The following is a 14,867-nucleotide window of genomic DNA, read 5'->3' on the forward strand; positions in this document are numbered from 1 at the left end:
AGTTGTGTTGCCAACCAGAAGAAGAATTGTTTGGAGACATGGCTTGTCAGTGTTGCGTTTAAAAATGTGCCACAACGAAGGTAATAGCTGCGTCTCAAATGGCACACTATCCACTATGTACTTATGCACTTACACACTCAACAGTATAGTATATGTATGTAGTGTCGTCCAAAATAGAACACTAATGTTTTTTTACTAAGCAGAAATTAAAACCGTTTCCCTGATGATGTTTGATGGTTGTCAAATCAGTGAACTAAACGACCAAACTATCAAATGATACCTGGCATGACTATAACTGCATTCACCATCGGGAGGTGCTATAATCACTCTCGCAGGAGAACTTTCACTATCCAAAATAAAAGTTTTCCAACATGTGCGCCCCATAGCTCCACCCCTTCTGCTACCTGAGCAAATCTGCGGTCGTTGAGTGCGTGAAGTGTACATGTGTGAACATTACACACTTCAGTTTAACGGCTGAATGAGTGCATCATCCGGGTAATTAAAGTGCACTTGTTATTTTTAGAGTTTTCAGTGTGAACGCATTACTTACACTATTTATACTACAAAATGGTGTAGAAAAGTGCACAAGTATGCGATTTTGGGACGCAGCTTTTATTTTCATTTCCCCACGATAAGAGCACAGCTTGCGAGTAGGCCAACATTTGTGGATTACAGTGGTTTGCTAACACAAAAATATGCTTGTAAGGAACATTTTTTACCCGACACCTTTTTGAATCTGGAAATGGTGAAATCCGGATTTGCCACTCCTCTTCCTTTAGAAAAAGACACAGTTCCAGTTTGTGTTGATTGTTCCGTCTATATGGATTTGGTAAGTTTCCGATCAATGTTTTTTGTAAATGCTTATTCAGATGGCAAAGTAAGTTTGCATTATCAGAGTTTTTCAGGTTTTAAAGACATTCCTTAGTCAAAATGATTTAGTTACTATGTTTACAGTAATATCACTACAATATTATGGACTGAAAGATCTTTGAATGTAAACATACATGTAAACACCTTGATCAAACTATTAATGTCATGTCGGATTTTCACTGCATAGAATTTTCGCCGCATTTTGTGACAGGATAGTCTAAACACACACGGCTGTTTGACACTATTCTCTGCACCTACGAGTCAGTGAAGGACCACAGACACCCCAGTTTTTTTTTCTCTATATGGGGTGCAGTATCAAATTGCATGAAAACAACACTCTTCCAGCAACTTCTAGCATCCAATCCAATCTTGTTTGTCATGAGGGTATGAATGAAATGTTCTCGAATTAAAAGCGAAAGTGATAAAACTGCAGTCAAAGTCAACAAAGTAAAAGTGAAACACGCAAAATTACATGAAACACTAGAGGAATTGTGGATGGTGTGGTGACAAAATGACTTTAATCAAAATGTATTAATTTAAATGATGTCCATGTAAACGTAATCACTGTCAATCTCCCCTGTGTCTTTGTTTGTGTTGCCTCTGTAAAAATCAGCGCGTGAACGTAATAAAACTCCTCTTTTCATGCAACCCTTCCCTTTTTTCGCCACTCAACACACCTAGTTAAAGCTGGATTTACTCACTTTCCTGACTTTTTTCAAACTAGAGGTGGGAAAACACCATGTTGGGACAGGCGGTTTATGGCCATTTAACTAATACATCCTTATTGTCAAGTGTTACCTGTTTTTCATACTGTAAAAGCTGCTTATCATATGACCTTACCCTATTGTACCAAACCTTTACAACTAAACTCAACCCTAAGAGGAAAACCTCTGGCAATTGTGTGAAAAAAACTGTTAAGTATTATTTTGTAACAGTTTTAACTATGAGAACTATTATGAGAGCATGTCCTCATAATCCACCTCAACATTGTATAACCTAGGTCATACCCAAGTCATTATTCAAATTTATGTCCACATAAACCACATGAGCAAAAACAAACACACTTTGGCCACTTTATTAGCTGCATTTGTTCACCTGCTTATTAATGTAAACTTCAAATCAGCATAATAACATTGCAGCAACTCAATGCATTTAGAAATATGAAGTGAACAAAATCTGCTGAAGTGTAAAAGGAGCAGCAGAATGGAACAGAAAGATGATTTTAAGGGTCTTTGGATTGACGTGGTTGTTGGTGCGAGACAGGCTGGTCTCCGTTTTCAGAAACTGCTGATCTACAGCAATTTTCACAAACAACCATCTGTAGAGTTTACAGAGAATGGTCAGAAAAGGACAAAATATCTGTTGAGCAACAGTTGTTTGGGCAAAAATGCACAAAATGAATGACAGGATGACAGAAACTGACAGATAGACAGAGGTCAAATGAACGACTGACAGATATGACGGATAGATGAAAGGGCAGATAGCCATAATGATAGACAGATGGACAAGAATCAAAGGTGATCAGCAAATTGGAATCTGAAGTGTAGCTTAAAGACTTTTAAACAGTTATAATGTCATGTAGTTAAAAGCTTTTAAGAGTTAAATGGGTTAATTGAAAGTCAGTATTGTCAACATTAATTTTACAAACTATGCTCTTTTGCAGTCTTGTCTGTTATAAACATGTGGTTGTTAGGTTGTATAGTGATTGAATGATTATTGCTACTTATCTTTATCATTATATACTGTCTGTGGCTCCATATTGATATTTGTTAGTCAGATTGCCTGACAGTTGTGTATGTGTTTGAATGAGACAAGTTTTTATAGCATTCTGTTATAGTATTATACCCTCGCTAGCCACTTTATTAGGTACACCTGTCCAACTGCTCATTAACACAAATTTCTCATCAGCCAATCACATGGCAGCAACTCAATGCATTTAGGCATGTAGACATGGTCAAGACGATCTGCTGTAGTTCAAATTTAGCATTAGAATGGAGAAGAAAGATGATTTAAATGAATTTAAATGGGGTATGGTTGTTGGTGCCAGACGGAATGTTCTGAGTATTTCAGAAACTGCAAATCCACTGGAATTTTCATGCACAATCATCTCTCGAGTTTTCAGAGAATGGCCTAAAAAAGAGAAAATATCTGTTGAGCGGTAGTTCTGTGGGTGCAAATACCTTGTTCATGTCAGAGGTCATAGGAAAATGGGCAGACTGGCTCGAGCTGATAGAATGGCAACAGTAACTCAAATATCCACTGGTGCAATGTGTGGGGGATATTTTCTTGCCACCCTTTGGGCTCATTAGTACCAATTGAGCATTGTGTCATTTCCACAGCCTATCTGAGTATTGTTACTGACCATGTTCATCCTTTTATGACCACATTGTACTCATCTTTTGATAGCTACTTCCAGCAGGATAACACGCCATGTCAAAGCATGAATTTTCTCAGACTGGTTTCTTGAACATGACAGTTCACTGTACACAAATGGCCTGCACACTCACCAAATCTCAATCCAATAGAGCACCTTTGGGATGTAGTAAAAATGGGAGATTTGCATCATGGATGTGCAGCCGACAAATCTGCAAAAACTGCGTGATGCTATCATGTCAATATGGACTAAACTCTCTGAGGAACATTTCCGGTATCTTGTTGAATCTATGCCACGAAGGATTAAGGCAGTTCTGAAGGGAAAAAGGGGTCTTAGTCACCCGGTCTTAGAAAGTGTACCTAATAAAGTGGCTAGTTAGTGTAGGTATAGTATAATTTCATGTTATCTTGTATTTTAAAGCTTGTATTTATCATTTATTGATTAAATGTTTTATATTTTAGGAAAACAATATAAGGCAAAATAGCCTTTTGGCTATAATTCTGGCACACAGTACATTGAAAAAAATGTATTCATCAATATCATCAATAGTCAAGTCACCCAAAAAAAATTAATAAAGAAAACCAATCCTAAAAACGATTTGTGCCAAAGATTTAAAAATGCCTAAAAATATAATTTTAGTAAAATTATTTTAGTAAAAATATTAAAATTTTGGCTGGTATTGATAACTCTTCATAATTGAAAGCCAATAACTTAGAGGCCTTTAAATTCAAATCTTTATATTCAGATTCTTTAATAAAAAATGCTTTCCAATATCAACCAATAGCAATAACATTAACCTTTATTGGCTGATACCAATATGACCTCCCCTATTTACTTTTTAGCTTTCCAAGATTATCTTGATTGTCAGGTAGTCAGTAGCTTCAGTCGAAACTGCAATAACTGGGTTAAGAATGTCTTAGTGAGCAAGAGATCCATAATGCAAACCAGAGTATTGCTGGTTTAAATCTTCGTCAGAGGATCCAAAGATCTTCACAGCTGCGACTGGTCCTCATGACCTCTCTAATCTCAGCCTTAAGCATGACTCTTAATCCTCAGTTGCTCCAGGAGGTTGCATCATGGTACTGTACGGCTATTGCAAAATGATCCACACCCCCCAAAGGCAAATGAATGAATGACAGCACGTTATTGAAACCTTTTCCTTGGATCAAAATTCATCAAAACCCTAATTAAAATGATGGGTGGATGACTGTTTTTATTTGGACACAGAATCATGCAACAGCTGCTTTGCTTGACTACTGTGTGTGGGAATTTGGTTAATCTCACAGTGGCAGACTTTGATGGAAGTCTGATCCATACTGTGGCTCACTCTGGCCAACACCACCCACAGAAAGCGGCTGCCTTGATGGATCTGTGAAAGACCAACCACAGTTATGCATATAAAGCTTAGGAGTGCACACAGATGCCAGAGTAACAAGGCCATTTTGGCAATATAAACCAGCCTTAACTACCACATTTGCATGGCTACACTAATAGGTTAAAGTTTGGCTGGTTAGCATGACATGTTAACCCCTGCTGGTAATGTTGTAACTACACCATCTGGACTTTAAATGTTATTAGCCTTTAATTGAAAGTGAATCAAAACAAACCAGAGATTCCAGCAGAACATGATGCAACTTTTAGTTGATTGTGATTACTAGACAAGTCAAGTTTGTCAAGACAAGCTTCATGTTTACAACCTGTCCAGGTTGAAAAAATGATGTAAAAAGATAAGATGATGTAAAAACAGCCAGAAATACCAAAAACATAAGGCAGATGGATGGATGAAGTTTTTACATGCTTGACTTCAGTATTGCAATGCATTTCCAACTGAATATGAATATTGAATAGAAAGGTCTAGTTTTTTATTGGCACAAAAGTAAATTGTACCTTACCACTTTTTGGCATCCTTTCCAAAGGGTACCTAGCATAACGGTAGAATTACTGCTGAATACTATTACTTTACAGAGAATCTACACCAGCACGTACTACAAGCCAGGTGAATTACAACCATACCTGCCAACACTCACGTTTTTCCCAGGAGTCTCTCATATTTCAGACTAGGGCTGTGCGATTAATCAAAATCAAATCATAATTGCAGTTTGAAACATTGCGATTAGCTAATCGCCAGAGGCTGCAATATGGAATACATATTATTTAACTTTTCCCACCCAGAGCAAATGCGTGAATGTCGTCTCTGTGTGATAGTTTTACTAGCCAATTGAGTGAGCACACTTTCATTATGCCCAATCAGAATTGCGCAACCGAGTTATGCGGAACCTCAACAATAAAAAACAAACAAACAGGAAAACGTGAAAGAGTGGGATGATGGTGGCTGCCTCTTTAGAAGCATTAATAGACAAATTATTATCAAAGAAAAACAGCTCATTGGTAATATGGGAATATCTTGGTTTCAAAGTCACAGACATCAAGCAAAACCAGGTAATTTGTAAGAGATGTCGCAGAATTGTTGCCACAGCATGAGGAAATACAACAACCAGCACTTTAAAAAGGCTACATGAGGAGTGCCTTGCTAAAAAGTCAACTAAAAGTATTTCCAGGGACAATCAAGTAGCAAGTAAAGTACAATTTCAGAGCTTTTTGCTAATATAAGTTGATATCTTTTCAGTTCCTTTTTTAAAGTAACACTCACTGCATTTTAGCAGTAGGAAGCTACAATACAGATTATTGAGCTGAAGCTTGACTACAAAATTAAAATGTGAATCAAAATTGCAATAAGCAAAATAGCAAAAAAAAAAAAAAAAAAAATAATAATAATAATAATAAAAATGAAAATAAAAAATAAAAAAAGTTTCCCTAAATCGCACAGCCTATTTCAGACCCATATCCCCTTGGTCCTCAGCTTTTTGGTAAAGTCTGTAACACCCCCGGTCGCCAGCTTTGGTATAGTATCCAATCACAGAGGCTGCCCCAAACCCGGTCCATAGTACAGTTATAACAACCACAAACAACACCACACCGCAGACAAACACCCACCCTACCAGAATTTCACAGACAAATGTTGGCAGGTATAATTACAACACTGAAAGCCCCCTTTTAAATGCACAGCCTAGACATGGCACCGTAATACACAGCAATTAAAAAAGTCATCTTCAGGTCAAACAAATTTTGTTGTCTTCCTGTGACAAACAGCCACATGCCAAGAAGTAAGAACAGATCTGCTGTATGTCCTCTGTTGTTGTTTATGAAGGCGTTTGAGAGTGTGTGGAAAGAGTGTGTGGTGCCGCTTTCTTTTTCTATTTATGTGCACTTCAAGTATTTATATTTGAAATAATGAACTTGAGGTCACAAAAGACATGACATTGAAAAATTCATTTACATGTAGCTTCATACTTCGAGTTAGAATGACACTGATCAAAACCGTAATCAAGAATGCGGCGACACCAAAGCTCCAAAAACTACCAATATGTTAAATTAAAAAGGCTAAGACAAAGCATGTGATATTTTGAACACACAGGCTCTTCATCAGACTATTGATCAAAACCAAGCCTACAAAGTAAAGGTACTGTTGGAAGTGGAAACACAAGCCTGATCAAGGTAACCTGTACTAAACTGTACCAAAGACTAGAATACACAAGACATGTCCCTCGTACCTTTTTGAATGGGGAAAAGTGTAGCGTCAATATGGTGAATAAAGCCCCGCCTACTAGTACAGGAGCCAATCATTGATTGCTATTTGGCGAATAAAGATCTCCTTCTAGTACAGGAACCAATCATCGATCGCTGTAGACTGACGATACTCAGGGGGAGGAGCTCAGACCAGACGTGAGTTTCTGCAGATTTTGTGTGATTTGGACGTTTAGAAATGAAACTAAAGACACAGTTGTTTAATTTTAAGGGTGATTCCTAATATGAAATTCAATGATAAGCTTGGCAAGCAGTTTTGGAGAATTTGATGTTTCTCCATTAAGACAAAATGCCTGAGCATACTGTCCAAGAGGACTTTCAAAGATGGCAGTTGAGTGAAATGACTTTCCGTAAAGGGACTTTGACCGTGCTGTACTTAACTGAAACATACCACTCATTGGAAATAAAGTATTAATGTCCTCAACCTCAACACAAAATTAAGTTGTGAATAAAGTTGCTCAGATAATTTGTTCACTTTAAGAATAGCAACGTGTGCTAACAAAGTAAACAGTGTTCCTCAAGGTAACACAGACCTTCTTGGGCAACACTGTGCGGTAACATCCAGTCAGCAGTTACCTGTACAGAAATCACAAGCACAGATCACACAAAACAAAACAAATCAAAAAAGTGTAGAAAGTCAGAGAGAGCCGACGGCAACAGGAGTCCTTCTTTAGAAGTCTAGTTCAAGGTAAAAAAGCAGATAGAGAAATGAGGAATGGGCAGTAAATGCAAATTCCAACTTAGTATCTGTGTCTGAATTGGATTTCAAATATGCAAGGGGGGCTGAGGTTGCATCGGGAACCTCAGCACGCCACCAAATTCAATTTACAGGCTTATCAGAGGCAGCATCTGTCCCTTCGCCTGAGACAGCCCTCGCTGCGGGAGCCATACGGGCAGAGACGCACTCCTCCGTCTGGCCGCATCAAGCCCATTCTCCCAATCCACTTCTGATCCGCAGAGGAGAGGGGAGGTCAAAGACATGTAATGATGCCTGTTTTGCTTCCTCTGAAACGGCGCCATCAGCATGTGAAGGCAGACCTGATGAGGGCACGTTCCAGCTGATCCCCGAACCGTCGCCTGAAGGTGGGGGGGCGAGACTTCACATCAAAGAGTCTAATTGAAGGAGGAAGAGGAACGGGAGCTTTGCCATTGACTGCAGGGGGGTTTTCCTCGCGCTGTTGGGAGCAGCAACCCCAGCCGGCACTCCTTTTGCCGAGTGGAAATAATGGATTTTAATTAGCCACTCGACCTGCAGCATACAATAGCACAATTAACCTTTCCAATCCACGGGGAAATAGGCATCGGTGCCTCCAAACATCACTTAAAGCTGACAAAGATGTGTAATTACATTATGCTTACAATAAAGGGCATTTATATATATATATATATATATATATATATATATATATATATATATATATATATATATGCACTGTTGGATACGTAAAGGAAAAGGTTTCATGAAGACAACCGTCAGGTTTTTGCTTTAGACATGTGAACAAAGGAGATTCAGGATAGGTAAAAGCCTTTAACTTTTAATTGGTCACTGTTAACTGTTAGTCTTTGTCCTAACTAGTCATAATGCAGCTTTTAATAATAATCAATTTCATAAATGGTGCATAATGAAGGGGCTTTTTGTACACACAAAGACAATCATTAAGCACGTTATACAGTAAATGTGCTTACAATGTTAAAAAAACGCAGCATTTGTAGCTATATTTATAAACTGTTTACTAACGTCTATTAATGTAGAGTTGATGCCTAAACAATGAATTCACTTTTTGCTAATGCTTAATAATACCTACACACTATGAATAATTTATTAAGTGTTACCAGAACTTTCTGGTAAAATGGTGGTTTTACAAATTAATGATGATTCAAATGGCAAAAAGCACGTTTATACTTACTCACATGGACCATCAAAAGAGTTATTTGTAAAATCCTGCTAGAACATTAAATACAACATATTTTGTTAATGCTAATCAAAATGCTGCCTACAACGTCGGCTTGCTACTGTGACTATGAAATGTTTTGACTAATTATTTATAGCTATGGTTACATAATGTGATATGTAATATACAATTTTGGTGATATTTTAAAGTTTTTTTTCCCTCCGCTGTCGCCTCTAGCTTGCATGGTTTGGGATCGGTAGAGCTACAAATCGATGGATTTGTTCTTAACTGTTTGGACTCTCAGTAGTGATTTTTAAACCAAACTGAACTGAGTTAACTGAACAGAACTGAACTTAAACAATAAAAAACTGAAGCTATGTGACGCTGCTTTGACACAATCTACATTGTAAAAGCGCTATACAAATAAAGGTGAATTGAATTGAATATATATATATATATGTGTGTGTGTGTGTGTGTGTGTGTGTGTGTGCTGTTAACACAACATTGGGGTGAGAAGCATCAATTGAGCAGATAAAATTCAAGCATCTTTAACTAAACCCAGCAGCAGGGTCTAGCCTTCACTGTACATATAATCTTTTAGGATGGTACAATAACGTGGGTAAAACTGACAAAAATAGAACTCGGAGCAGAAAAAATTTACGAAAATACGTTCAATCCTTCGTGGAATATGTTCTATTCCTACTGTATTAGTCTTGCCCACTATAGATATATAGTGACTTAAGGACTTTAAGGTAGCTGTTTGCTGAATTTGAACAAATTAAGTTGAACATTATTAAATATATTTAGTTTGTTTAAATAATCACCCATTTAAATTGTTTGCAACCAGTTACCCTAAACATTAAGTAAATCCAATGAATATTTTTTTTTTGTGAAAAATCTACAATCAATATCTGTTATAAGTCTGCCTGCCACGCAGCAAGATGTTTAACACTGCCACATACTGCAGTGCTTCTCTGATCAATATGACATCAATTTTATGGAAGCCTAGTCTTTCCTTTAAAAAACTTCCATATAGGCATATTCTTTCTTTTTTTTTTTTTTCAAAAGTTACACAGTTCAAAAGGTACTGCATAACAAGAATGACCCACCTAGCAGACATCAAACACTTCACACCAGCCAGAGGATCCACAAACATCTCAGAGTATTAAAGTTGAATTGTATTTTCAAGTGCTGCGGTCTGCTGGTTTAGCCTGCGCATTTCCAGGCTTGATTTCACCACATACAGCCTCATGCTTGCTAGAAAACATCCCTGAATCAGGCATTCTGCTTTTCATTTGACAACAAACAAAGTGTTGATTATACACTCACTGGCCACTTTATTAGGTACACCTGTCCAACTGCTTCTTAACGCAAATTCCAAAACAGCCAATTATAAGGCAGCAACTCATTGCATTTAGGCATGTAGACATGATCAATACGGTCTGCTACAGTACAAACTGAGCATCAGAATGGGGAAGAAGGGTGATTTAAATGACTTTGAATGTGGCATGATTGTTGGTGCCAAATGGGCTGGTCTGAGTATTTCAGAAACTACTGATCTACTGGGATTTTCACACACAACCATCTCTAGGGTTTAAAGAGAATGGTCCGAAAAAGAGAAAATATCCATTGAGCAGCAGTTCTGTGTGCACAAATGCCTTGTTGATACCAGAGGTCAGAGGAGAATGGCCAGGCTGGTTTGAGCTAATAGAAAGGCAACGGTAACTCAAATAACCACTTGTTACAACCGAGGTTTGCAGAAGCGCATCACTGAATGCACAACAAGTCGAACCTTGAGGCAGATGGGCTACAGCAGCAGAAGACCACACCAGGTGCCACTCCTGTCAGCTAAGAACAGAAAACTGAGGCTACAATTCACACAGGCTGTGTGAAGGCAAAAACGTTGCCTGGTCTGATGAGTTCCGATTTGTACTGCAACATTCAGATGGGGGGGTCAGATTTTTGGACAACAGGAAAGCACAGATCCATCCTAGTATCAACATTTGAGGCTGGTGGTGGGGATGGAATGGTCTGGGGGACATTTTCTTGGCACACTTTGGGCCCATTAGTACCAACTGAGCAGCGTGTCAATGCCACAGCCTGCTTGAGTATTGTTGCAGTACATGTCCATCCCTTTATGACCACATTGTACTCATCCTCTAATGGCTACTTCCAGCAAGATAACGCACTATGTCATAAAGCATGAATCATCTCAGACTGGTTTCTTGAACATGACAATGAGTTCACTGTACTGAAATGGCCTCCACAGGCACCAGATCTCAATCCAACAGAGCACCTTTGGTATGTGGTGAAACAGACATTCGCATTATGGATGTGCAACTGACAAATTTGCAACAACTGTGTGATGCTATATGTAAATATGGAACAAAATCTTTCCAGAATATTTCCAGTACCTTGCTGAATCTACGCCATGAAGGATTAAGGCAGTTCTGAGAGCAAAAAGGGGTCTAACCCAGTACTAGTAAGGTGTACCTAATAAAGTGACCGGTAAGTGTATGCTTTGATATTTTAAATATTAAAATGCAGATTTTTAAGTTTTATTTTGAATCTACCATCTCAAACACAGTGGTCTAGACACTGTCAAAGCTTTGTTGATGATAATGGCTGAATTCTAGATTTGTTGCATCATTACGTATATTTGGTTGCAAGCCAGAATACTAAACTCAGTGAATCGAAAACAATTACAAACTATTGATGATGATTCTTGTTTTATTTCAAAGCTTTCTTATGCTTATGGTGGCTTTCATTTTCATGCCCCACCACAAGCAGAAGAGAAAACCTGGCTCATTAGCACCGACAGATCATCACTATTGATTTGGAATTCTTGCTATTTTGCACGATGGACAGCACAAATGATTGATGATCATTATCTTTATTTCTAAGCATTTTTTAAACTGTGTAGCTGTAAATTCTGTGTGCGATTATAAAAAGAAGCAAAACAACCATACTCATTAGGAGTGAATGTTGTTGCTATTGATTTCTATGCTAATAGCGTATGCACAACAAATATTACAAATGATTAAAGATTAGCACTGCATTTGAGCTTTAGTTGGCCATCTAGCTCTCATTGTTGTGCACTACCATAAACAGAAATGAAATCATTAGAAATTAAAACAATATTTTTGAAGGTAATTATTGCTTTTTTCTGAATGAGCACTGTCCGACAGATCACACTATTATGCATTTCTTTTCTTTTTCATTCTTTTAAAACCAGTTTTAACACAGGTTTTTAATAATTTATGGTGTTTTTGTTACAGTACACTTGTATTTTGTTTCTTTTATTCTTTGTGCAAAGCACTTTGAATTAACATTGTGTGTGAAATGTGCTATATACAAAATCTTGCCTTTGTTTCTAACATTTTATTTGATGTATTTTTTATTTTATCTAAATGTTTATTTTCATGTTTTGTTTCTGCACTTCTGAGTTTTAGCTGTAATTTCCTAAGAGCCATATCAAACAAAAGCAAAAACCTTGCTCAGTATTGACTTTCATTATTATATATATTTTGATTTTTGATTCATTTATTATTTGATTTTGTTTCTTGCACACAACATGACTTTACTTCCGTTTTCCTCAACCAGATCAAAACTAAATGGAAAACCTAATTCATACATAATAAAACCCAACAGTCAACATTATCAAATGAAATGAATGTAGTTAACTCAAAATTGATTGAAAGGTAATTCTACTCATTTGAAAAGAGTTTTGAACTGAGTGTTGAAGAGTTAATTAAATACCTTATTACTTTAGCTTAAATAAAGTACACAGTACTCTCATAGATAAGTTTGTTTTACTGACCTCAAATTGTTTTGTTTACTCAAATGGATTAGGTTCACAGTAATCATTAGGATTAGTTTTTGAACTTAAATGGTTTGTTGCAATTGGTTTCCTTAAATGCTTTGAGTTACTTTGACCTTTTGGGTTTTACAATGTAAGTATTGATTATGCTACAGATTTTTGACATTTTGTGATTACACACAAAGTACATACAACTTATTGATGATTATATTGACATATTCACATGTGCCCTATACGATAGATTTGTATGTTTCACCACTGCAAATAATGGACATTAAACATTTTTGAAGTTGCTTGAATGTATGACATCAAGTTTAGGACAGTCTAGCTTTAATTTTAGGATGTAACCACAAACAGATAAAATTTCCTCGCTCTTTAAGACCAACTCTTGTTACTATACCTTTTTAAATCTTATTCAAAAATTTGTAATGTGATTATTGACTTTATTTCTGTGCATTTTGAATATTTTTCTCATTTCCTTCAATCATAAACAGCAGAAAATAATCTCCCTCATTAGGACTAACTATACTACAGATTTTTTGTGTCTCGAGATTGCACACAAACAAAGTTACAAATTGTTGATGATTACTGTATTTTTATTTAGCACTCATTTTGTGCCCTTCCAAAAAACAAACAAACTAAAATCTCACACAATTATGCGATTTTTATATCTCACCATTGTACACAAAGGCATTACAAATTGATGCTTTTTCTTTGCACTTTTTTATATAGGCATCAACCAACAAAATTTATTAAAAAATATTTTTTTTTCTTATGCATTTTGATTTTAGCTCTCATTTTCATGCACCAACTATTAATTTTATGTCATAGTGTCGTTGGACATTCAAAACTACTGACTAACTTATTACTTTCTTATCTGCACTTTTTGACTGTCTAGGAGTCATTTTGAAATGGAAACTCTAGAATGACTGTCATCCCTACCAGTTATTAATATTGTCATTGCACACAACGGACATTAGAAATGATTGGAAGTGCTTATCATTTTCTCACACTACCCATTTCTGTGCACCACCAATTGCAGAAGTGGAAAAAAAAAAACTGTCTCATTTGTACCATGTCATTACTATTGATTTTTAAGATATGGAACTGTGCACAACAGACATTACAATCAACATTGCAAACTCTTGGTTATGGCTTTGGTTCTTTGCTTTTGACATTCATTTATGCGGCACCACTATCAAAAATGAAAGCCTTGCTTATTAGGACCCACTAAAGATTTTACCATCTTGACACTGCACAGTGAGTGCACACAACAAACATCCCAAATGCCTGAAGATGATTATCACTTTGTTTTGCTAATTTCTGACTACCTATCTTTCATCTTGATTCATCGACACAAACTGAAGGGAAACCCTTGTGTTGGGTGATATGAAAAAAATCTCATATCTCAATATTAGTCATCTCATATCATTATAATGACAGATATCACAATATACAGTATATACTGTACACTACCTGTCAAAAGTCTTGTCGCCTATCCAAGTTTTAGAAACAACAAATAATAACTTGACTTCAAAGACCTATAGATTAAGTGAATTTTACTAAAATAAAAAGTGATCATGTCTTGATTTTAATTATTTAATTAGGACAGTAGGGTTTGCTTAGACAAAAGTTTTGTTACTTAATAGAAATAATGTACAGTATAGAATATAAAGTCATGGTGCAGTGCAAAAAGAATTAATATTGTATATGACTCCCATCAGCTTAGAGGACTGCATCCATACATCTCTGCCATTCCATGACTTTATTTTCATGTTATTTGATTCATTGCAAAGAAGCCCTTCTTGTGGGACTTCCAGAGTTCATCAAGATTATTTGAATTCATCCTCCTTCATCTTACCCCAGACATACTCAATATTGTTCATGTCTGGTGACTGGGCTAGCCAATCCTGGAGCACCTTGACCTTCTTTGCTTTCAGAAATTTGAACTTGTGGAGGCTGAAATATGAGTAGGAGTACTATCCTGCTGAAGAATATCCTGCTTGCCCTCTCCTGTGGTTTGTAATCTTCAGGCTGTTGAAGTTGCCATCCACTTTGCAGATCTCTTGCATGCCCCCATACTGAATATACCCTAAACAAAAAAAAAATTCAAACTTGACTGATTTCTGTGAAAATCTTGAGTCCATGCGGATTCCTATCGGTCTTCTGCAGTATGTATGATGATTGGGATGCAGTTCAACAGATGATTCATCAGAAAAATCTACCTTCTTCCAATTTCCAAACGATCAACTAGAAATCAAGTTAT

The 14,867-nt window shown here is 36.7% G+C and overlaps 1 protein-coding gene across 5 annotated transcripts in view; it reads right to left on the reverse strand.

The window, feature by feature from the left end:
• Nucleotides 1–14,867, reverse strand: part of dph1 (diphthamide biosynthesis 1) — a 186,655-nt gene that overhangs the window by 33,427 nt on the left and 138,361 nt on the right. Inside the window, exon 10 of one of the 5 annotated variants that reach the window (XM_087282952.1) lies at nt 12,161–14,693. Coding sequence (XP_087139078.1) covers nt 14,474–14,693 — 220 coding nt within the window. The 3' untranslated portion in view covers nt 12,161–14,473. 5 annotated transcript variants of the gene reach the window in all.

Source organism: Danio rerio, chromosome 15, assembly GCF_052040795.2.
Source record: "Danio rerio strain M-AB ecotype USA chromosome 15, GRCz13ab, whole genome shotgun sequence".
NCBI lineage: Eukaryota > Metazoa > Chordata > Actinopteri > Cypriniformes > Danionidae > Danio > Danio rerio.